General features: G+C 36.0%; 1 protein-coding gene across 14 annotated transcripts in view; it reads right to left on the reverse strand.

Annotated features, from left to right (window-relative positions):
- DTNB (dystrobrevin beta) overlaps positions 1 to 25,234 on the reverse strand; it is a 214,536-nt gene that overhangs the window by 125,991 nt on the left and 63,311 nt on the right. For all 14 annotated transcript variants that reach the window (XR_004326183.1, XR_004326184.1, XR_004326185.1 and 11 more), the window contains exons 6-8: positions 16,501 to 16,655; positions 6,241 to 6,346; positions 3,073 to 3,239 (exon numbers count right to left, since the gene is read on the reverse strand). Coding sequence is in view for 11 of the 14 variants with exons in the window: in XM_032497159.1 (XP_032353050.1) it covers positions 3,073 to 3,239; positions 6,241 to 6,346; positions 16,501 to 16,655 (428 nt within the window). In the remaining 3 variants the exon portion in view is untranslated. The remainder of the gene's footprint in view (positions 1 to 3,072; positions 3,240 to 6,240; positions 6,347 to 16,500; positions 16,656 to 25,234) is intronic.

Consider the following 25,234-nt stretch of genomic DNA (forward strand, 5'->3'; position numbering starts at 1 on the left):
TGAAACAAATTTTAAGGTTTTGTTTTAAGAGAACACCACTCCCAGCACCAACCAATGTGGCAAAAACTAAAACCTAAGTAGCTTAAACACAGAGTCTCTCCCTTGCTCCCATTCAGAGTCACACAGGTTGGCAGGATGTTCTCTGCCCCTTGTTCAAGGACCAAGTTTTCTTTCATTTTATGGTTTCTCCTTCTTTGTGTCCTGATGAAATTCTCTCCACTAAGCTGGTAGAGAGGATAGAAAAGGCACCTAGCTATTACCTGTCTGGTTCTGGGACGACACATATTACTCTGATCACATTCTGCTGGTAAGAGGTATGCACGTGGTCCTTCTGGATACAGTGGGGCTGAGAGATGAGGTTGAGATGTGTGCCCAGTAAGAACAGGAAAATAAGATGTTGGTGAGCCCCAGTGGTCTCTTCAGTACCCCTTAAAATTTAAGCTCCACCAGGGTAGGAATCTTTGTCTGATTTGTTCATAGATGTACCTCACATGCCTGTTAACAGTGCCTGGGACATAGTAGGTGCTCAAAAAATATCTTTTGAATAAATAATGAATGGACAGAATGAATCACAGGTATTTTTTCCTATAATCACAGGTATGGAATTTTTTTCTGTAATAAAGGTAAATGAATGGATTGGTGACTAAAAGAATAATGAATTATAGTCATAGTTACTTAGATGAAACATTAAACAGAAACTTTTGGAAAAATCAAAATAAATTTCCAAATACCAACACTACACGTATCAAATTTACAATGCAAATTCACATACCAACTGGTTAAATGCACACTAAATGCATCTGTTGTGAACACAGAGAAACATTCATTCAAAATATTAGCACAGATATGGTGGGCAATTTTCAAAGAAATTACTATTAAATGGATTACACATTTTTTTCATTAGGTGAAAAGTTCTTCATCCCCGTCAGCCTCAAAATTCACTCATATCTTCCTCAAAGAGCAAGGGCACTGCACAGAGTCCTGATCTTAAAAACAAGTTACATCCATGCACACACACGTATGCCCCTAAAAGACCTTACCAGCATGCATCTACCATACATAATGCACATACTCATCAAAATTCAGAATTGTTACATCTATAATACCAGCTTCAAAATTATGCATGCTGATAATACTAGATTTTTCCTGAACTCTTAAGTTACCATAACAAAAATTAATAAACTAGAAAAAAATAACAAAGCTGAAATTAAAATAACAATAAATGGAGATAAGACTTACTTCCCAAGAGTGTTGTGAGGATCAAATAGAAATAAAAGAACTCACTTGTGATTTCTATACTTTCCTTTATGTACGTTATAGATCAATGCAAAAATTCAACAGAGTATATGAAAAACAGCCTTGCAAATCATAAAGCAATATTCAGTCACTTATCTTTAAATAAATGAAAAATTCCATTTCTATAAGGGTTATATATTAGTTAAATGAGCCAATTCAAACTAAGGTGAGAAGAAAGTTCCTCATCTTCCTACCCCCAACATCTAGAATGAGAATGTTCAGTAGACACATGCCAGAGAATCCAATTGTGAAAGGTAATAGAGCAGAGAGCTGTCTCAGTCTAAAGAGTTAGGCTCTAAACAACAACAGTTAAAAAACATTAACAAGTAATTAACACAGTGGGATACTTGTACTTTAAGAAAAAGTAACAATTTTAATATCCATAAATTCTCTCTAGTCAATGAAAAAGAGGAAAAACTATTAGGTTTTATTTTTTTTCCTTTGCTTGTTTAAAAAAGTTAAAATAATGACTCTTCAACCAAAAAAAGATACTGGAGTTTACAACACAAGACTCAGAATAGGATGTTCACTTTAACAAAATTTTATGGTTTAACTGTAACTGAACACCTGTCTAACAGTTTTTAAAAATTATCTCTAACACACTGTCAGAGATGTAGGAAGTACACACTTTGATCAAAGTTTGATTTTTGTTTTTAGCTAATTCCTATTATGAATTTATTGCTTTTTTTCTTGGTTGAGTTTTAAAAAGGTTAACGAGGGGGGAAAAAAAAAGAAAAAACCACCTTGGTTACTGAAGCTTTCTAATACTTAAAATCCAGTAGGATGATCAGGCTTAAGAACCTAGATTCTGAATTATACCTATGACTCTATATATTTCTTTTAGCAAACCAACCAACCAACAAACAAAAGCTAGAGGAAAAGGTTTTGAAACAAGGCCATAGCAACTGGAAATAAAAGTATGGCATATTTAAAACTCTGGAAATAAACTGAGAGAAGGGAAGAAAAAAATGATTGATGCTAAACCTGTCACATGATTTATAAACACCACAGAAAAATCAGACATTGACCTTCACTCAAATATTGTTATTTAAAAGGTTACTTTTGAAAGTAAGGACATCAATGTGGAAATTGTAAAAGACAGTATTTCCCCAACTTTAGAGAGGTAAAAATTTAATTCCTTCATTTCCAGCAGCTTTCTTTGCAACATTTAAAGCTTATGAGCATGAAGAAAATTTGCTTGAAAAAAAAAGAACTTTAAATCTTCCTTAAAGTTCAGAGAGTAATAAGTCTTTTGGGGTGGGGGGTGGTACCCCTTGTACAATTTTAAAAGACACTTTTTCACTTGGAAAGGGAGCACCGTAACATCGCATTTTACTGAATAAAAGGGACCATGTCAAATGTAACAATATCTCCATCTCCTGGGATTTTAAAGACTGCTTTTACAGACTCACAGATAGAACTAATAACAGGGCAATAACTGGTAGGGGGATGGGAGGTACAAACTACTGGCTGTAAGACAAGCTCAAGGATGGATTGTACAACACGGGGAAGAGACCCAATACTCTGTAATACCTGTAAGTGGAAAGTAATCTTTAAAAACTGTACAAAACTAAAAAAAAAAATTTTTTTTTAACTGTTTTTAAAATCAAGTGATGAAGCACAGCATATCTGCAACCCCCATCATGAATGTCAGTGTTAACATGTTGTGACACCACACCCTTATTTAGTAGGCATCTCTCAGGAATGTGGCCCGAGTGCTGTTACTGATGAAACAGATGACCATTAGGGACACAGACTGAGACACAAAGCAGTTACCCAGGAGGAATGCTCCTTCATCTGGTGTTGGTTGCTGTGAGGGCCACTGGCGTGGCCACGCCAAAAGCAATTTTGGCAGAGCTGGTAGTTGTGGCACTGCTGGCATCGGTACCGGAAACCCATCATACTCTCACACCGGCAATAGGAGCACTCCACAGGATGGAAGACTTGGAGGGGGAAAAGAAGGCGGGAGAGATGGAGGCCAGGGAGAAGGGGTGGGACCAGAGGGAGAAAGAAATCATTTTCATTTGGAGAATAATGTCAATACAGCAGAAAACCAAATTTAACATAAAAGCAAAAGTGAAAACAAAATTAGAACTGAAGAATCTAAACTATCTTCTATTTAGCTAATCTGATCAGTCATTTACCAGAATAAAAAGACAATAAGAACAAAATTTTCAATTTATAATAGATTATAATCCACTTTAGAAAACAGCCAACTTCCTTCTTTAAAATGAAATTCATTTCTCAAAATTTAGGTAAACATACAAGTAAGGGATTTCTCTTCCAAACCTTTAAAAAATTTTTTTAACTTCGGCCTATTTTATTTTATTTTATTTATTTATTTTAATGGAGATACTGGGGATTGAACCCAGGACCCCATGCATGCTAAGCACGAGCTCTACCCAGTCCCCCTCAGACCTATTGTTTTTTAAGAGAGCTATCATTGTGCTCGAATTTGTTTCCTCCACTGACACAATATTCGTGAAAATGCTGTGTATCTGTTACCTACAAGTGCTTTTTTACACAGAACCTTGGACTGAAGGCCTTCAAATGTTTGCTAAATTAAATACTATTACAATACCTGGGCACAAATGGTAACTGGTTAAAAAAAAACAAACAGGCTAGCCATATTAAAATACTAGTTTTAAGTAAGAGCTCCAAGTATCAGCATAAAATAAAGTACTCTAACCAAGGAAGGGAAACTCAGTGACCTGCTGCTCTTTTTTCTACCTCATACAGCATTTCAGCTCATGAAAAGCTGCCAGGCAGCAGTCAAGAGTTACAGGGGTCACTGGGATTCTCTCGTGGCCTGAAAGTTCAGTTCACTGAGTGAAAAATGGGCAATAAGTACACAACTGTATACTACAGATGGTTATTTATTATTTTAAATGTTGATAGAGTAATTGTTCCCCCTGGCAATTCAATTCTGAACACAAGAAATAGAAGACAACAAGAAAGAGGGATATAGTATTTGAACCTTCATTTGAACACTCTTGCTGGCACTGTGTATACAAAGGCAATCTTAACACAAGCATAAGGATTTTTAGTCAGCTTCCAAAACTGTATATTAACCAGAGAATCAAGACTCAAAACAAACAACAACAAAATCTAAGCGCTAGGTGAGGAAAATAACATACCAAGATCACTAAAGAATAAAAGAAAACTAAAATCTGCAATGAGAAATCCAAAGGACATACTTCTAAGAAATTCAAACTTTTTGTCATCAGGATGATGCTAAGGAATAATGAAAGTGCTAGAAAGAGTCTGTGCTTCAAATTAAAACTATATAATCTAGCAGAGTCCTGCCCGAGGACCTACTCCCAAATCAGTCTGGAGCTAACATTGATGCAGCCAACATCACTGCAGCCAATGTTTATGATTCTGCATAATAATTTGGGTTAATAATAAGTAATATATGTACATTAATATTAAATTATCAAATATATTCTGGTAATTTTAATTGAACATGTGTGACTATTGTGGTTTTTCTTCTCTTCTAAACCAGTCAAGAGCCAGTGCTTACATCAGTCAGCGTAATGGGTGACCAGGTGGAAAAGCAGAGAACCAGAATGAGGACAGGATCAACAAGTGTGCATTTCATAGGAAGTAAAGGCCCAAACAAAAAAACCCCCTAGAAATGCCATAATTTCAAAATTTGTTTCCCAGCATAAAAATTTACATATGTAAATAAATGTTAGTGTGATAGTTAACATGTTTTATTTCTAGATATTTCAATGACTTCCTATTTTTCTATCTCTGAGAAAAATGATATCATTAACCACATAAGGATGTAATCAATAAATATACTACATACAAAGTCACAACAGAATGTTTCATGTGGATAACAACACATCTCAGCAAACAAGATTCTCTCCACTTGGTACAACAGATACAAAATGACTTTATGAAAACATTTAAAATAAGTACTACCCTCTAAAAGAACCAATAATACTGTAACAACAGCATAAATCTCCACCTAAAAATCCTGTTTGGAAAAAAATTTATTTGTTTTAGTCTATTTAAGAGATTCCAGAACTTTAGGAAATAATTCTGAATCTAAGGACTTGTGAACTAAAGCCATAATTGGGCAAAAGGCTGAGAAGTTTAAAAACTAAAAAAAAGGCCTGACTAGGAGGTGAGAAAATAAAAACAGCATGTTAGCGCTCCCTCATTCTTACAAAATGAAAAAAGAGGCCTCTGCTTCCTAGTGCCGCCTAGATGTCACTCTTCCTCTTTAGTGGAAGGAGGAGAGACAGGCAAGAACCTTGATGGAAGGGAGGTTCCAGAGAAAAACTAGGGCCTTTCTTTTAATGAACTCAACCTAAACAAGGAGAAAAATTGATGGCAATAGCAGAAAAACCCAAGAACTTACTAAGAGGTAAGTACCATTTCAATTCTAAGTGAAACAAAGATTTAAGTCAAACTACAGGGAAGGATACTGAGAGTAACTCAATAGTAAAGAAAAAAACTGAATATAGGTGAAAACCAAGACCCAATTCTATCTTAGCTATTTTCCTTTAAACTATTCCAAAATAAGTATAGTTTTAATGGTTGATAATTGAATATATCTAAATTTTTGGAGCTATGCTTTTATAAATTAAAACAAACAAACAAACAAAAAAGAAGTCATGGCTAAGTAAGGTGGGTTCAAGCAGAAAACCACCATCTGGAATCTTGGGGGGGGGGGGGAAGAGCCTAGAGTCTGAACCACCAAGTTTTATGGCCCGATATGACTACCTCTTGGTATCCTACCTAAGTAGTAAGTCCCCTCTCGTTTTTTTTTTTTTTTTTGGAGAAATAAATATTCTTCTTTTGAAAGCTAAAACCATAAGTTCAAATGATGGAGTGCAGTTATAATTTCCAATGATAATAGCTAAGGACATCACAAATACTGTCCGTTCATAGGCTTCCTACAACCTAAAGAATGATACAAATTCTGCTTACCGTTCTCGACATGGGCAAGCCTGTGCATCAGAGGCAGCCAGACAAGGCACTGGGGAGGAGGATCGGCCATCATGGTGTCTAGAAACATGTTTAGCATTATCTTTTTCTGTGAAGAGAAGAAAAAACAAATACATGCCATATTTTTCAAGTCACTCTGAACTCCAAGATTAAGTTAATTTAGGATTTTCCCAACCAAGGGAGAATGAATTACATGGGAAATTTTATAGCAAAACAAGCAATATTTTGCATTACTACAGACACTGCTACACACTATCCTATACACTGCTGCTATATTCAGATGCAATTCCATGTACGTTATTTTGAGTCTTCAAACAACTGCATAAGATAAACAGGCTAAGTATTACTATCTTCCTTTTACAGATGAGATCATGAAGGAACAACACATTTAAATGACTTGTAAAGGTCCTACCCAAATTAGGACTACAACTCAGGTGTCCCTCAAATCACTATTTTTGTTATCCAGCCGGGGAAACAGACATCACACAATTGATTATAAAATGTCAACAGGAGCAGCTGGTGTTGGCCATCTGGTTGTCTGCCATATTTCTAGCATTCCTAACACTGCCGGGCGCACCCCAGGCACTAGGAAGTAATTGCTGAATAAATACTAAAGTGAGGAGCAAACACTCAGATATCATTTAACAACCTTCCCACTTTATAGAAGAGAAAACTAAAGCCCAGGGTAGTAATTTGACCAAGTCACAAAGATAGTTATTATAAGGATGAGATTATAACTTAAGTATCCAAATGTCCACCACAGTACTCCTTTCAGTATACCATCTCCTGGCAAGGCTGCATTTCTCTGTTCCATCTTTATTTCTCTTTTTTAAGCAAACGTATAGTAAGTTTCCACAGTATGTGAAACACTGATATAATTAAGTTCCACGGAGACACAGAAAATTAGAACACAGTCTAGGAAAAAGTCATAGGATGTTGACAGAACAAATCCTTAACAATATTTCAAACTAATGAATTTTCTTTTTATTTCCTCTAACCCACAAAATATCCTTCCAGCTCTAAAATGAAAAGAAAAAGGAGGAAAATGCAGTGCCACACAACTTGACACGACAGTTTTGTAACTGAAACCTGGACACTGAGGCCCCCACTTCAAACTTTATTCCAAAACAAGAGTGGACTCAAAAGGGGAAACACAGGAGAACAGGAGATGCGCAGCCCAGCAAGCAGGTCTTTCCCAGGCGCTGGGACCACCATTCAAGGTTGGGAGGGGCGGCAGCGTAGGGCTGGGAGTCAGGTAAAGCCAAAAGGCATACAGAATTTCATCTCACTCTCCCAAGTAACTGTGTTCTCTGTCCCACCACTTTCCTTGAAGTGAAAAACAGGGTATTAAAAAAAATGCAGCCTTTCCCCATAAAACTTTAAACTACTTTATTTCAGGGGGAAAAAAAAGGTAAAAGAGATTAAGAATTGGTTCGAGCTAACAAAGATATTACTGATTGATTATAAAATAACTTTGATTTTTACCACTAAAATATTCAACAAAAATTGGAAGTAAGGAGCAAAGGCATTGTGGTGTTTAATCAGGAGGACAGTGGCCTCCAGGATTCTCCTCTGATCCACCATGACACCTTCCCAACAATGGTTCCCATCATGCAAACAGAGGCCAACACAGACTTACTTCTGTGCATCTTTTTGGCAACTGTTAGAATCTTGAGTCCAGTGTATGTAAACTGGAAGTCATTCTTACTGAGAATAATATTTAAAAGAAACTGGTAAGCAGGGAATAGAAAAGGGAGGTAAAGGAGATGGGAGAGCAAGAAAGCAGCTTTTACAATTTTAACTTCAAAAAAGATGAAGAAATCTGAAGGAAAGTCTCAGATCCAGGACAGAGACTCCAAGCCAGCACTGACTGGAGGGAGGGGAAGGTTCTGCCATGTATGCAAGAGGGCTGAATGAGGGTGACAACAGTATAAAGTTATCATCCAAAGGCCCTTAATACATAGCTGTGCATTGATGGTGTGGTTTGAGAAATGCCTACTCAAACAGGCTAAAGAAAGTTTTCAAAGTGCTTTCCATCTCAGACATTCAAGTCATTAATGTTTCTGCGATCTCACTGGAATCTTGGAGAAATGGGTGAACAACATTAGAAATAATACCAGAAAGTCACCCAACATTTGAGTGGAGGTCCAGACACGGAAAATGCCTCTGGTTATGGATATGCAAATAACCGCAATAAGCCAAAATGAAACTGGAAGTGTCTACTTAGAATTATTGAGAAAGAAGATGCTAGGGAGTTTTCTAGCTAGTATGAGGTGGTTAACAAACATTAAACATGCTATTTGTTATAAACTTAATGTTTAAATTAATATTTCTGCATCTTCTTATATTTGTTAAAAATTACACTTTTACAAATCCGCTTACAATCCTAATGCTACATTCCCTAAAAAGTTCTGATTCACCTATCATGGAGTTTTGTGGAGATTTTTCATCTTTCAGATGAAAAGGAACATTTATATTTGATATCTCAGAACTCCCTCATAAGTACACTCATGATCAGTTTCCAAAAGTTGTCCTAAGATCATATTGTAATTTGAAGTCCTCCAAAAGCACGAGGAACGGAAACCAGAACTATATCCCAGCGCTCTGTTTTCCCGTAACTACGTGATTTGGGGGAAATCATTTAAAATTCTGGTTTCCCTTTTCTCACCCCTGTGGGGCCAGAGCAGTGGTTCACAAAGTATGGTCAGAGGCCCCCTGGCAGGTTCCTACAACACTGTTTTTATCTAGCCCATGAGGCCAAAACTGTTTTCATAATAATACTAAGACATTATTTGCCTTTTTAAATCTCTCTCATGAGTGTACAGTGGGGGATTCCAGGGGCAACATGGCATATCCACAATCATCTGGAAAAGCTATTAAAATATTCCTCCCTTTTCCAACTACACAGCTGTGGGAGACCAGATTTTCTTTCCATACTTTAACCAAAACAACGTATCATGACTGAATGGATAAGCAGATATGAGAATTGAGCTGCCTTGAGCCAAATATTAAAGAAATTTGCAAAAAATAGAAAACAATGGCATTCTTATTAAATTATTTTGCTTTTGAACACACATTTTTCATAAAAATATATTATTTTAATGTGTAATAGGTCTATCATTGTTCTTTCTAAAGAACTTAATAAATATTTTTAAAATTTATCAATTTTAGTTTCTAACATGGAAATATTATTAGATATAATCCACATAAACAAAAACTCTCTGGGATCCTCAAATATTTGGGAGTGGGGGGAGCGGTATAAAAATGTCCTGAAACCAGACAGCTTGAGAACTGGTGGGACAGAACTGCCAGCTCTAAAATTCCAGGACTTAGTAAATAACTACGTGAATGATAGGCTGGCTCTTTTTCCTACCTTTTTGGGGTTTTTTTTTTTTTTTTTTTTTTTTTTTTTTTGCTTTTGAGTTGAACACATTCTTTGTGTTTCTCTATATTTTTTATAACACAATATTTACAACAAAAACTGTAATAAAACTGTAAATAATGCACATTCCCACAATTCTTATTTTTCTGTATTTCCCTCCAAATGTGTATGTTTCTATATAATTATGCACATAGGGTAGATAAAAATTTATAACCTGTTTTTTTACTTAATACTGTATTAAATATTTCATTGTTTTGCTATAAGGTCTTCTTTTCTAATCATTTTAACAGCTGCCTGATCCACTGAGCAAAAACATCATGATTTATTTATGCCTTCCTCAATAAAACACTGAGGCTGTTTTTATCTCTGTATGCACTCATATTTTTCTTAGAAACCGTGTTCCTATTTGTCGCCTACCTCCCCACTCTTTGTTATTCTCATCCTCAATACTGACAATTATTAGTCTAAATGCCATTCTCACTTCCCTCCCTCCACCTTGGCTACAACTTTCCTATTTTAAAAGAGGGGAGGAACCATGTCTTAAAAATGAGAACTCCAGTATCACTAAAATAACACGACAAAACAAGTAAAATAATTCAGCATTAGATCATCATAGCTGCAGTTTCCAATCTCATCATTTCCACCAAAAACTCCTATTTCCTTATGGGCAACAGGTAAATGTTTCTTATCCATTGCCCTCTCACTTACTCGATAATCAGTTAAACAGTGTATGACATTTAGCTAACAGACTTAAAAAGAACATTTTAAAAATCTTTCAGATTAAAATGTTTCTAAATAAACTTTTATGCAGAGTTACAGAAATATTTTGGGCATACATTAACTGGTTACAGGGCCAGCGCTATGGGTCAGCCTTTCAATTATTACTAGACCCTGAATTTGTCCACATCACAGACTTCTTGTGGACTTTGAAGATGAGAGCACTTTGTAATGACACAACAATGCAGTGTTGCTGTGCTTTTTTATCAGAGATACTTTTTACTTAGTATAGCTTTTTTTTAAAAGATTGAAAAACCCTCCAAAAATTCTGAAATTCTGTATTTTCCTCATTGCAAAGATTGCTTCATTTGAGAAAATCATGGTATAGTATCATCAATGGAAACAAAAATGTTAGTACATCTGTGAGCTTTAAGCTTGCGATTAGAATCCAAGCCAAGATACTTTCTCATGCCACATTTGATTTAAAACCATTACTCAGTTAATCCAACAAATATCAAGGAAGTGTCGATTTTCCAGATACTGCTGAGTTACGGGGACATAAAGATGAAGGAAAGCAAGGTGCGTCCCTTCAGGGCACAAGTGAGCTAGATGCAATGTGCCAGGGACTGCCGAAGAGGAAGCAATTAATCCCACATGGAAAGATTCAGAGCATCAAAGTCGAGGAGCTATTTCAGCTGTGCTTTGAAATATGCGGCCTTTGATGGAGGAGAGAGAGACGGTCCAAGGTTACTGACATTTCAGTGAGAACTAATCGCATAAACAAAGAGAAGAAGCGTAGCATTTTCGCTCACTCAAAATGCACATTACTTAAAACAAGGGAAGTTTCAAATCAAAACGTTTCTCATCTATCAGACTGGCAAAAATTCCTAACTGTAAGAACACGTGCTGTTGGCAAGGCTGTGGAGAAAGAGACAGCTTTATATATACGCTGCTGGTGGGAATGTGAATGGTACAGCCCCCGTGGCACTGGGGCAATATCTAAAAAGAACCCATGGCGTGCCGAGGGAATCAGGAATGAAGGTGAAAAGACAGGTTGGGGGTTGGATTGATAAGCACCATTTCGTCTGGTTAAGAATCTCATCCAGTAGGCAACAAGAAGTTAGCAAGGTTTTTTAAAAAGCAAACTAAGGACATTAACAAAGCTGTTTTTTAAAATGTTGACTTAAATTCAAATTTGTTTATGATTAAAAGGAATAATGAAACAAAAGCAGTCTCTGAGCGGGCATCGTCCTCTTCTTTAGACGCCATTTGGCTGGTAAGTAAAGTGACTATGAGACCAGAGTCCTGAGGGTTTCTTTGGCAAAAAATCTTCCTGCTTTCCCTGAAGACTAGTGAACCCTGCAGTTCTCGAGTAGGGAGCGCATGCTAGGCTGTGCCACCAGTGAGCCCCAGAGAGGCAGCTGGGCCAGCGGCCCCCAACACTGCACGTCCAGCAGCCTTCAGCCCTGCCCTGGGGCCAGGGAACCAGGACTGATTTCATCAGAACCTGTTTTCAGCTCATGAGTAACAACAGAGGGGAGGACCTTTCCCATAGCATCTACACAGTAAGCACTTCTATCTAACAAAAATCTTTTTTTTTTTTTTAAAGAGAAAACAATCTTGGAGCCACTTGTCATTCCTACCTAAGGAATTTAGTAAGACACTGTCCTCCACAGGCCCGACAGGAACAAAACCTCAACAAAACAAGACCTCCTAGGTCTCTACAATTTTGTTCAATCTAATGAATGCCAGTGATACACACTTCATTACCATAGACCTGTTCATTACAAAATCCATTTTATACGCTGTATTTCATCCAGTCTAAGACACCACCACTTATAAGATACACCATTATTTTTTTCCTACCACTAAGAAAGAAAAACACTTAGCCAATTAAACTAACTCAATGACTTAATTAACTGTAATCCTTCGTGACATGTGAATCCGTCACACCAGCCTCTTGAACTGAAATTCCTTTCATCTATTCAGAAGGATCTAGCAATTTCGCCAAGGTTCAGTTGTGCTACTTTGAGTGACAAGAAATTATTTTGGTCACATCTCAGTAAAAAAAAGTAATACAGCCACATCTATTTGTGGATATTTTCCTTTAAAAAAAAAAGGTTCTGAAAGCACCTGGTGTTGCTTTGTAAGAAAATACGGAATTCCTCCAATAATCAATATGTATCTCATTAATATTAAACTTATTCCCCTGTTATGTCCATGGCTTTCTGTACAATAACTTCTTATTTAATGCTAAATCAGAGTGCATCCTTTCTGAGAACATTTGAAATGACACCACACACAGTACCAAAAGTGGACATAATTCAGCTGAAGTGACAACTGGAACAGCTGTGACCAAGTTCATACTTGGAAGTGACAATCCATCATAACCACTGCCTGGCCAACTGCAATGGTAAGATGCCACTGGCCATACGAGGTATCCTGAGAGATGTTAAGGTGTGAAAAATGTCTTCCAATCAATGAAACATGGTACTAACCCACACTAGATTATAATGCTAATGAGCGGCTGCTAACAGAGGCTGTAAAATCTGCTTAATTAGAATACATATGAAATACACAAATACAGGTATTCATGTGCCAGGCAATTTTTGCCAAATTTTATTCAGTATTCTGGAAATCAAGGTCCAAACATCCAGAAAATGTCTCATTTCAAAGATACAGTGGGAAGAAAAGTCACTTTGGCATACAGCAGAAGAATGTATGTCAGTCAAAGTATAATCAAAGGACATATCCAGGCAAGAAATATTCTTGCTATTTTGAAAATCGGCAGTAACATAATCCCTTTTCTACCCTACTTCCCTCTCCCTCTGTGAACCACAGAGATGGCGGTGCAGTGTCCCATAAAGTATTATCAACCATATCTCCTGCAACATTGATTGAAAAAATGCACCTGTTCCCTCTCTCACTTCCTCTCCCTAACTCTCCTCTCTACTCACTCAGGTTTCCCTTTCATAAAGACAGGCAGCAAATTTTAAATCCTCTGCAAGGTGAACGAGACTCTTCAAACTAAGGTCACCATGAACCTAAAAAATAAATAATAAAACAAATAGAATCATCTTTCTAAGGAAAAAATTTTAATGCATCCCAAAACTCTGAAGTTTGGAAAAACTGGGGTGAAACTTTGTTTCATCTATGCCTTCTCTATCCCTTTGACCTGGATTATTTTGAAGCAAATTCCAGACATATTATCTCTTGAATTAGCTTTATCCCAATGTTTTATTACTAAGGATGCTTTCTAGGATGCCTCTGAGGCTGCTAAGTGCATTCCTGTCAAAGCCTTTTTGTGGACATAAATTTTCATTTCTCTTGGGAAAAACCTAGGAGCAGAATTGCTAGGTCATGGGTAGGTGTCTGTTTAGGGTTGTAAGAAAACACCAGGGCTTCTCCAAAGTGGCTTATATGAGATTTCTGGTTGCTCCAAATTTGACCAACACTTGGTGTCAGTCACTGAATTTTAACTATTCCGGTAGATGCATTCTGTTGAATTGACTTATAAATGCTTTTAATTTTTGATGTTTTTAAAGCTACTAAGTTACATAAATCCACATCCTTTATTGTGAAAAGTAGGCAAAATTTTTTTTCACATTAAACATCCAAATTTAATAGCCTTGACTAATATTTCACATAATAAAAAAGGTTCCATGATATAATTTTTGGTAGATGTATGCTATTTTATGGCATAAATATCCCATAGTTTATATAATCAATTTCCCATTTTGGGACTTTTAGGTTGTTTCCAACTTTTTGCTATTATGAACACCAATGCAATACATATTCTTGTAAATAAGTCTGTGTTTATATCCATGACTGCTTTAAGATAAATTACTAAAAGCAGAATCCTCCAAACCAGCCACTTCTTTCACTAAAGGAAGGTCCTTCTGCAGGATTTTCAGCTTCTTTACTAAAATAATCATACTTTCTCTTTAATCACGATCATTTCTTTTTCAGCCCAGAGCATGAACATGCTGGGGGAAACTACATATAAATCCAACAACACAAACCCCACTTTACACCAACACCGCTCCCTACTGAGGGTGCACAGGCTAACGCACACCAAGGGAATACATACATAGGAAAACAAACTGCACAGGAAACGCTCATTTTCAGAAACAAACAAACAAACAAACAAATTTATTGAATTTAACTCTTGCTGCATGAAACTTTGTCCAAACTGTCTTTCTCTTTCTTTCTTCTTCTTTGGTCATTCTATCAGCAGCTTGTATTTCTTTTGCAATAAGCTTTTCTGACTTTTCCAAATTTGGCATATTATCAAAACAAGGCTGAATTGTTTAAATAAGAATCTGAAGCAGGTAAAAAGCACCAATCAGGTGGTGAGTTCAAAGGCCTCACAAAAAAGGTAACATGTAGAATTCTAGACAGAAGTCTTAGAAGAAGACTTCCAACTTCTAGAAGATAGAATTAACAATTGGAATTTTTTAAATCTTCTTTAACATTTTAAACTGTTACTCCAATTTAGGTTTTCATTTTAGCACTCACGTTACAATTTAATCAAAGATTACTTTAGGTTTAGTGCACCATAGAATTATCATCCATTGGTCAAATGTTCTACACTGATACTTCCTTGTATAAGTTCCCTTCCCCGTCCTGACACTGCTTTACTTAATAGTAGCATTCCAGAACTGATCAAATTTTAGCCTGACCTCCAGGAAGCATCTGTGTGAAAAGCCACACGAACATCACATACAAGATTCCCCCAGAGCCCTGTGGAGGCAGCCGGTCAATGTGATGGCACTAATAAAGCAGCAGCAGTGAGATGAGTTCTAAATGAAAAATGGTTGTGGTATCTTCATCCTACTCATCCTCACTTGTATCTCTGTAGGGCATTTTAATACCTGCAGCACATCTGTGGACCAGTATATGTTTGGACAGCCTCAAATCCTTTGAAAATGCACATTTATTTGGGGGAAAATGCAAACTATGCTCTACTAGAATAATTGAAGCATAGATACTTTTAATTTGCTAAAGGCTGATATTGCCATTTATGCTGAGAGAAAAAAAATAATGTATAGAGACGAATTTCCACAAAAGCAACCAGCCAAAGTGTGTACAAATTTGGGAAGAACATCGCTTCAGAAGTTATTAAAAATAACTCCCGTACTGTGGGCTCTGCCTTCAGTGCTAAAGGTGAGTAACCTCTAGACAAACTGTAAAATATTATTTGGAAGTCTGAATTCAGACAAACATGAGTTCTTAATTTTAAATGTAAAAAGGGATATGTGCGTGTTCGTTTTTTTGTTATTGAGTTGTATGAGATGTTTGTGTATTTATTTCTGTTTATCTTTTACACATTAGGTTTTTAAATTTTTTTAAAATCTTTTTCCTCTAACAGAGGCACTGGGGATTGAACCCGGGACCCTGTACATGCCAAGCACTGAACTATACCCTCAGCCCCCCTACCCATTAGTTTTAACATAGATTTTTTTTTTCTTAATTGCCTGCTTTCCCAAACTTTCTAAGTCTAGTGTGAAGCTTCTTTATCTCATCTCTACCTGAAAAAAACAGATGCTACAGCCAGCATCCACTCTGCTCTAAGTCCTTGGAGGTATAGTTTAAATCTCAGGAATACACTCACACCAGCCTCTAGAGCAGGACCACAAAAGGACACCCACAAATAAACAGGAAACCAACTCTATCTTCCATATGAAAATGCACATTGAGGGATTCTGAGCCGGCAGCTGAGCTGCACAGCATTCCTTGTCTTCAGTGCTCGGGAAACAATGATCCAGTATTGTACTGAGGTTTATATCAAAATTGCTATATTTCACAGTTGAAAAGTTCATTAGGGAGAGGAATATATGTCCAGTGGCAATAATATAATCACTTCATCCTAAATATTTTTTCTTGAAATGTTTAGTAATTTAAAATATTTCAAATGTTATCCTTTTTTCAGAGAAGACTCCTCCCCACTCCCAAAAAAGAGTTCTCAGGTGAATTTTTTTATCCCCCCTCTTTTCCACACCCCCTCCCCTGACTTAAAGCTCTTTTTCGTCCCCAGCTCAAGGCCTACATCCCTAGACTGAAGCAATCTGGTGAAATCTGACAGAAGGTGGAGGAGGGGATGGGAGCTCCTCAAGTCCTAGATTCTAGAAAACTGTCCTTACCTGCTGTGGAAAACAGGTGCGGACTGAGTGCTCTGTGTAACCAAAAGATGGCCCTTCAAAGACAGCTGTTGGGAGCTTCAGCACTTCCTTCAGAAACTGGTCAAACTTGCTAATTATCATTAAGCCATTGGAATCTGACATCTGGGAGAAAACATCTATGAGAACAAAACCAAATAAAGTCAAACTGTAAAAACAAAAAACCAACTTTTAATAAACAGCTCTATGTCATTTGTATACCAGTCCAAAAGTATCATTAAAAAGCATCATAAAGTTAATACGATTTTTAGTTAACAGGTATTCTCATTCGCTGTGTGGTTACTCTGCTGGTGAGGCCCCTCTGCCCCACCCACTTAACAGAAGAACCTGAACTTCAAATCCAATAACCATCCACACAGGACTACCTCCCTACTCTTTCTGTACCTAACCGAATGATATATAACTTTTCTTTTATTCAATTATACCTCACTTTGTTCCAAGAAGAATTTGTAGCAGCTGTCTTTCTCGCTTACATTTACATACGCATTTATATAAGACATGTACATGTTTGAGTGTAAGAATACATTTGCATATTGGTGATGGGGGATGAAAGAAATTGTACTATATTTGTATGTTCATATATTAATGATGTAATATATTTCTATACAGGAAAATAAATCTCAAGGAAGCATATAACTTGTTTATTTAAATAATCCATTTGGGGGGAGGGTATAGCTCAAGTGGTAGAGCACATACTTAGCATGCACGAGGCCCTGGGTTCAAACCCCTGTACCTCCATTAAAAAAAAAAAGAACTAATAATAAACAGACCTAATGACCACCCCCCTCAAAAAAAAATTAAAAATTAAAATTAGAAAAATTCCATTTAGTAAGTTCCAGAGAAGAATTTTTAAAAACTCATAAAAACTCTTCTATCACCAGATACTTTGTTACTATAAGATCCTATTTTTACATAAAGTCTGACCCATAGATGGGAAAGACCTTTCCAAAAATACGACTATTTATTTTTTTGCAGAGTTTCCAGTCTCCCGTTAGTTATTCCTCTCTTCTCACCCAGTTGGGGAGAAAAAGAAAAACAACTAGGAGCTCAAAACAACTTGACAATTATTAACCTAAGCTTTTTTTCAAACTATTCAGCTTTCTTACAAACAAATCAGTGAGTTAAATATGCACAAAAAATAATTTCCTGAGGCCTTTCCAAACATGGCATTTTGAAAAATCATATTCTATATATGCACAATGAACAGGTATATTAGATATATATATGATAGATAGATGTAAGGTACATATATGCATTACTCTCTAGGTTCAACCTGGTATTTCATCCTAAAGCAATAGGTGTAGAGAAAAAAAATTTTTTAAACCAATATTTAAAATACATTAATCAAAGAAAGAAAAAATTTAGATTATCAACTCCATAGTATAACTTTTAAGCATTAGAAAACAGGAAATTACCAAAGAAATAAAACTGTCTGTACATTCCTCTCATGATAGCTGCTAGGTTGTAGCTGAAGGAAAAATATTAAATACCTATTAGGTGGGAAAAATCTAACAAGAGGCTAAAAGTATGGTCCTAGTGGAAAGTAAGATGTTCTTACTAAGTGGTCCAAGTACCAAGCACTCTGCTAAATATTTTGAAACACAGCAAAGAAGTATGATACATGGTTCTTATCCCCCAAGAAAAATTCAGTGTAGCTGGAAAAATAAGATACTTATGAAGCAACAAAGAAGTAAGTCCTAAGCTGACTCTAAATAGAACAGAAAGAAGAGAAACAAGGTATTTGTTAAACCTCACCATTTGCCAGCAGGCACCACAATGGGTAACTATGGCTGAGTCTGCCTGCAGCTACCCAATATTCTTATCTCCTTCCTTAGTAGTAGAACACCAATTTCATTTTCTGCATCAATGCAACCAAGTAAGAGGTTAAATTTTGTGGCCTTCTTTTAGTAAGTTGTGGTCAGGCAACTAGGTATTTGGCCAGGGAGACTATAAGCAGAAGGGTTGTGAGAGACTTTCAGGAAAGCTGGTTAAAGAAAGCTGACTACACTGGGAATACACCCTTTTTTCCTTCCTCTTTTTGCTATTTGTAATGCAGCTATGATTGCTGGAGCTCCCACAGCCACCTTGGACTATATGGCAATCTCATTTTTGATGTAGAAATCATACACTAGAATGGTAGAAAAGAAAGATATAGAAAGTCTGGATTCCAGATGAACATAAAGCTACCATACCAGCCTCTGGACTATATACTCCTGGACTTCTTTTATATAAGAGAAAAATAAACTTCAACTTTGTTTAAAACACTGTTACCCTGGGGTTTTGTTTTCACGTGGTAATCTCCAATATTAAGTACTACTATACTTCAGTAAACATTAGCTCATTTTACTGTCACAAAAAGGTGTGTGTGTGTTTGCACGCACATGTGTATGTACATAATCATTTAAAATTTAGATAAGGAAACTGTTTGGAAAGGTTAACTTTCTTAAGGTCAAAAAGTTAGTAAGTGACTAAATCAAGATTTAAACCCACACTTATCTGACTCCAAAGAAATTCCATTACACCACACTTCTTCAAAACATAGTGTAGAATAGATCTAAAACATATACATACACACATACACACACACACACACACACACACACACACAGAGGCAAGAATTGTCAAAAAAGAAATTTAGAAGCTTGGCCTTGAAAAACAGGATCTGGAATGATGAGGTCAAAACAGGCTGAGAGTAGGGGTTTGGGAGCACAACCAGAGATGAGTAGGACAAATGAATATAACAAAACAGAAACAGACTCACAGAAACAGAGAACAAACTAGTGGTTACCAGTGGAGAGAGGAAAGGGAGGTAGGCAAGATGAGGGTTGGAGATTAAGAGGTACAAACTACTATGTATAAAATAAATAAGCTGCAAGGACATATTGTACAGCACAGGGAATATAACCAATAATTTATAATAACTTTAAGTGGAATATAATCTATAATTATTCAATTTTCTATTGTATACCTGAAACATATAGCTGAAATCAAGATAATACTGTAAATCAACTATAACTTTTTTTAAGTGGGATAAAAAGTCTCTGTGGCAGGAATTTATAGAGTGTAACTATCAGTGGTAGGAGGCAGGAAACAGTGCATTGAGAACATTCTGACTATGACAGACTATGCTGAGAAGTAAAGATAAAGATTGAATTTAGAAAGTATGCTATGAGTGAAAATGCTAAAAGAGGAAACATTTTGAATTTTGTTTAAAAACGCTCAAGTAGGGAAGAAATATTTTGAAAGCTAGGTTTCAAGAAAATTAGACTGTTAACAACTGGCAAAATGAATAAAAGAGGAAGAACAGGATTGGAGACATCGGCTAGAAAACCTTGTAAATAATGCACAAGTAAGGAGGTGAGAGTCAGAATTACAGGAGTGACAGTACTTGGGAGGAAGGGGGGTGTCAGTTCCAAGACATCTTCAATTTCTTGAAGAAAACTGCACTTGGTGGCAAACTAGACTAGGGAATAAAGGAATTTCAAAAATTAAGATTATTCTAAATATCTAGCTCAAAAACATGCTGACAACCCTGACTGAAATAACCAAACTGAAGATAGATACTTAGCTTTGAACATAACTATATTTGAACTATTCAGCAAATTTCCAAGTGGAACCATCCTGCAGGCAGTTAGAAACAGAGTTCAAGACAGCAGACAAACAGCTTTAAAGACCGATTACGAATTATGTGAATAACTGATGCCTTTTGAAGGAGGGAAGAGCATAAAAACTTAATTTTCAAATAGCTGGCTGCTCTTCTTGTAACAAGGAAAATAATCATCCTCTTAATCTAAGTGAAAACTAAGGGTCAATACGGGATGTGGTGGGCACTGCAAGGTGCCCACTACTCTGTATCTATTTTCCCATTCTCGCTCTCTAACTGAACGCTGATGTGCTCCCCTTAAAAAATGACTTCCCAGCCTCTTTTGCACATTGTAATTCTGGAGTGAATTTGTGGTAAAGCTTTTGCTTTCCTAATAGAGGCATCTCTTTCTTCTTTCTGCTTAAAATGGGTATGAAGCCTGGCATAGAGCAGTCACTGATTATCTTGAGGAAAGACATATGGCGAGCAGGAAGACACAAGGAACCCAAGTCTTCGGTGACATCTCTAAGTCATGGTATCAATCTTGAACTTGCCAGCCTTTGGACTTATTTTTACTTGAGAAAAATAAATCCCAATGGTTTTAAGTAACTGCTAGTCAAGTTTTCTGTGGCCACTCAATGTTTTCATAACTGATACAAACTAGCAAGTTATTACCTTGTAGCCACTAATGGTAGGAATATTTAAGACTGGAGATTTCAGCTATCCAAGTATATAAATACCATGTGTATAGCTTCCACTCACAAAAACTTAAGTGTATACATCCACACCAACAAATCTACATCTAACTTCAGAGCAATAAAAGGAGGGATTGGATAGTGAAATGACTAAGAGTATTATTTTCAACTACACTTAGCTGCTTTATCATACAATAGATTCAAAGTAGTAAAAAAATTTTTAATTCTTGAAAAAAGAAACTATACTTACTATTTAAACTATTAATAGGCCCATATAAAAGTAGTAAAGGAACAAGCAGAAGCATGTTTGTTGGTTGGTTGGTTTTAAGAGAAACACTGCTAGACCCCAAAACTGAAGGCACAGTTATTACTTAGAAGTTATTACTTCTTGAGTTACTGATTTAAAACAGCAATTTTTTTTTAAAGATTAGGCTTCTCTTATCTGTAACAAAAACACTGAAGAGTGATTGTTAACTTTTTTATCATAAATAAAGTGTAACAATGAATCTAAGTGTGATTCACTACATACATACAAAAAATATTTTACCAAAGAAACAAATACAAGACAATAAAATTTAATAAAAATATCTAAAAAATTTAACTAGTCCTCTAATTAAAGCCCTAAACCCTTCCGGCATTAAGGGAATAAATTACTTCCCAGATGACCGGTTCACTTCCCCAGTAATTTTTCAATTTATATACCTCTGAAAGAAGGTATGCTAATTTCCCATTAGTTATTTCCAGATAAAAATATAGGCCTTTCCCTTGTGAAAAATCCATAATCAAGCCCTTAAAGACACATGTGTATACACTTTAAAAAATATTCTGGCTTTTGTGTAATGGCAAAATAATGCTATTATTCTACCATCTTTACATACATATTTTTTTCCCCTGGTGATAATGACCCTGGTTTTTTTTTTTTTTAATTTATTATTTTAAGAAATTTGGGGTGGGGGATTTGGGGGGTTAATTAGTTTTATTATTTTTTTTTTAAGAGGAGGTACTGGAGATTGAACCCAGGACCTCATGCATGCTAAGCATGCACTCTACCACTTGAGCTGTACCCTCTCCCAACCCTGGTTTTACTCATTGCATCTATACATCTATCCATTCCCCTCTGGTCCCCACCTGACCAACCATACACTTCTGCAAGATGATAGGGCTGTTTACAATAAAGACTCAAGTCTACACATGCAAAGCCATTTTCTTCTATATGTCAGCTTTTCTGGCCAATGATTCATCTCCTCCTGTCATCTTTCTACCAAATGAGCAACCTAACCCACAAAAACATGTACACACATCTGCATGTTCATAAATACCTATATGTAACTAAATCCAAGTGTGTGTTATTTTCAAACTCATGAATATTCCTACATCATTCATTAAGTCAGAGTGAGGCTAGAGGATGGGATTCAGCCTGCCTTGGGCTTGTAGTGTTAACTCAGCCAGGAACTAGCCAACACAAGTTTCCAGGCCTCCCTTCCTTCTTCATAAAATGCAGATGGAGGACTTACCTCTTACTTATTTCCAGTTCTAAAACATTTTGGTTATATGAGAAATGTAAATGTGGAAAAATACTCAGATTAAAGAGAAACTTTCGGCTAATGAAGCAAAAGGATGATTAACAGAAATTGCCGGGATAATATGCAGTGACAGGTAGTTAAAAAAATTACACAGAGGATGCTAAATTTTGAACAGGTGAAACTGCTTAATTATGACTTCAAAGGTTGGCCCTCTATAGTCTGTTAATGAAACATCAAGGAAGCAAACAACTGAAATGTCAGAACTGCCAGTTCTGAGCAAAAACAGCACCTCAGGTCACCTTTCCTCTGACTACTCAAAGTGTAGTCTATCAAAAACACACAAAAATGTAAGTAATATAAATTATTATTATAAAACCATTTTCATGCTACAATCCAGAAAAAAATACCTAATAGCACTACCATTTTGATATATTTCTTTCTTTTTATATGTGTATAATAATTTTTTATAAAACTGTATTACATTTATGCATTTTGATCTGAAGCATATTTTTAAAGGCAGTATATTCAGTCGTGTGGATATATCAAAGTTTAACTGAGCTCTCACTTTTGGACACTAAAGCTGTTTCAAGTTTTCACATGTTATTAAAAATGTTGCAACAAACATACATAAAACCTGGGGTACACCTCTGATTATTCCTCAGGACACCCTCAAGAAGCAGACTGAGTCACTGGATATAAATATTCTCAAGGCCACCCTGACACACGCTGTTAGAATGCCCTTCAAAATAGTGGCACCAGTTTTCTAAAGGATTTAAAGATAAATTGCACAAATCATCTGCTCCTATCTTTTACTATCAGACAGATGGGGCTTGAATAAGAGATTAAGTTTCTTAGAAAACAGCAGAATTAGACAAATGAATCACATAGTTAAATCAGTTGATAATTAGGTATGATTTAACAAATAATGTGGGCTTTACAGCCTGTATATTTTGTTTCTCTGAGTTATTTTTTGGGTTCCTGATGTTACTGAGGTTTTATCACACTGATAATTAAAGTCAGTATTCTGATTATAAATCATTAATATCTAGAATCCTGGCTTAAGTTGCCTCTGAATCTAGAATACAGTCCCGAACAGCTGCAACAGTTAACCGCTTATCTATAAATAACACCTGGGGACAGAAACTCTCTTAAGTGAGACCTGGAAAATCTAATTAAGAAATGTTTCAAACTAAAAGCACAAATATTGCTTAAGTCATTTTAAGTGCTATTGTGACACTAAAAAAGGCAAACAAACAAACAAAAACAGGTCAAGTAAAAGGGAGCAAGGGGAGAAAAAGGAAAAAATTCTAAAATAAGAGATAAAAGGAGAAAGATCAAGATAAAAGTAGAAACACTAAGGCATATTCCATAAATTAGAAAAACCTAATGTAATGGGAACACTAACAGAGGTAAATAGAAGTGGGGTCAGTGGGAGGAGGATGCAGAAACAAAGAACAAAGATGAGGGAGTAAGTAGGTAGAAAAAGTGAATAAATGGTCAACTATCATTTGATGTTACAGTACAGTGTTAGCTAAATTCTTCTACACAATTATTCAGCCACCTGAACTAAAGAGGACACAGCTGTGAACTAGAAAGCAAAGGAAAAAAGAATTCTCACAATAGCCAAAACTAACAATCATACTATGAAAGTAAGTGCTTGTCTCATAATATATGAGTAATTACTTCTGTCCAAACTTTAGTAGAATACTAAGAAGGCTGGTTATATTTTCTCTGTCAGTAACATATTAAAAATAAATTAGAAGCAAAGGGAGATTTCTAGAGATTAGTACATAGATAATACCATCACATTTACCAGCAATAAAGGAAACGGACACATACACCACCACCATCAACAAAAAGTTCAACAGCTGAAAAAGCACAGCAGTCTGGAAATATGAGGAGAAAAAAAACAGGGCCTCACAATTAGCCCTAGATGCATCAGAGAACATCCCTAAAGGATAAAAAAAGTTTAAATTATGATCAGAGGCACAGACCACATTTAAAGAGGTTTCCACCCTGGATGATTAAAATTAAAAAGTGGAGACAGGCTTCAATACCTGAAATTTTTACTTACGTTAAGCGTTCTCCAGCCAAGATAATTACGGTATGATAAAAATACTGAAACAGAGCTACAGATGGTAAAGAAACCATAATTTTCAATATGAAGAAGATAAACCAGGTTTTAAATCCATCAGAATAACATAAACATGGCAATTAGTGACCTAGTGTGGTCTGTATTTCATTAATCCATACACGATGTGCAATGATCTGGTGTTGAGAACACACTGATGTGTCACATTTGCTGAGGCATGTGCACTTTTGTGCCACTTGAATGATGGTCACTTGTGTTCCTCTAAGAAGTTCAAAAGCCACATTAAAAAACAACAACAACAACAAAAAAGAAACACCTGCTATCACTTGGATCCCTTCCATACTTCACATAGAACTAGTATTTGCACTTTTTCACTAACAGTTACAACAGAGAATTACAGTAATTTTAGTTCTCAATCAATAATTAATATTTGGCAAAATTTTGGCACTTACTATGTGCCAGGTACCAGCTCTATGTAAATGTAGCAAGTTTAATCATAGAAACTTATAAAGCACAGAGTCATCTAGCACGTGCAATTACACAATCAATTTTCTACTTTCAACCAGTTTCTCCAGTACTAATAAAAATGGCAATGCATATTTCTTTATCTGGTATCATCATTGTTAAAAAAAAACAACACAATCCCAACTTTCTTTTTCTTTGTGTTTGAATGAAATATAATCATCTGTATTACATTATCTTCCTCAGAAAAATACCATGCTAGGATAAAGAAAATACTAAGAAATTGCAGTCCAAAAGAATAATATTTTGAGATACCATGTGAAAAAAACTCAGAATAGTATTC

The sequence above is a fragment of the Camelus ferus genome, chromosome 15 (assembly GCF_009834535.1).
Source record: "Camelus ferus isolate YT-003-E chromosome 15, BCGSAC_Cfer_1.0, whole genome shotgun sequence".
NCBI classification, from domain to species: Eukaryota; Metazoa; Chordata; class Mammalia; order Artiodactyla; family Camelidae; genus Camelus; species Camelus ferus.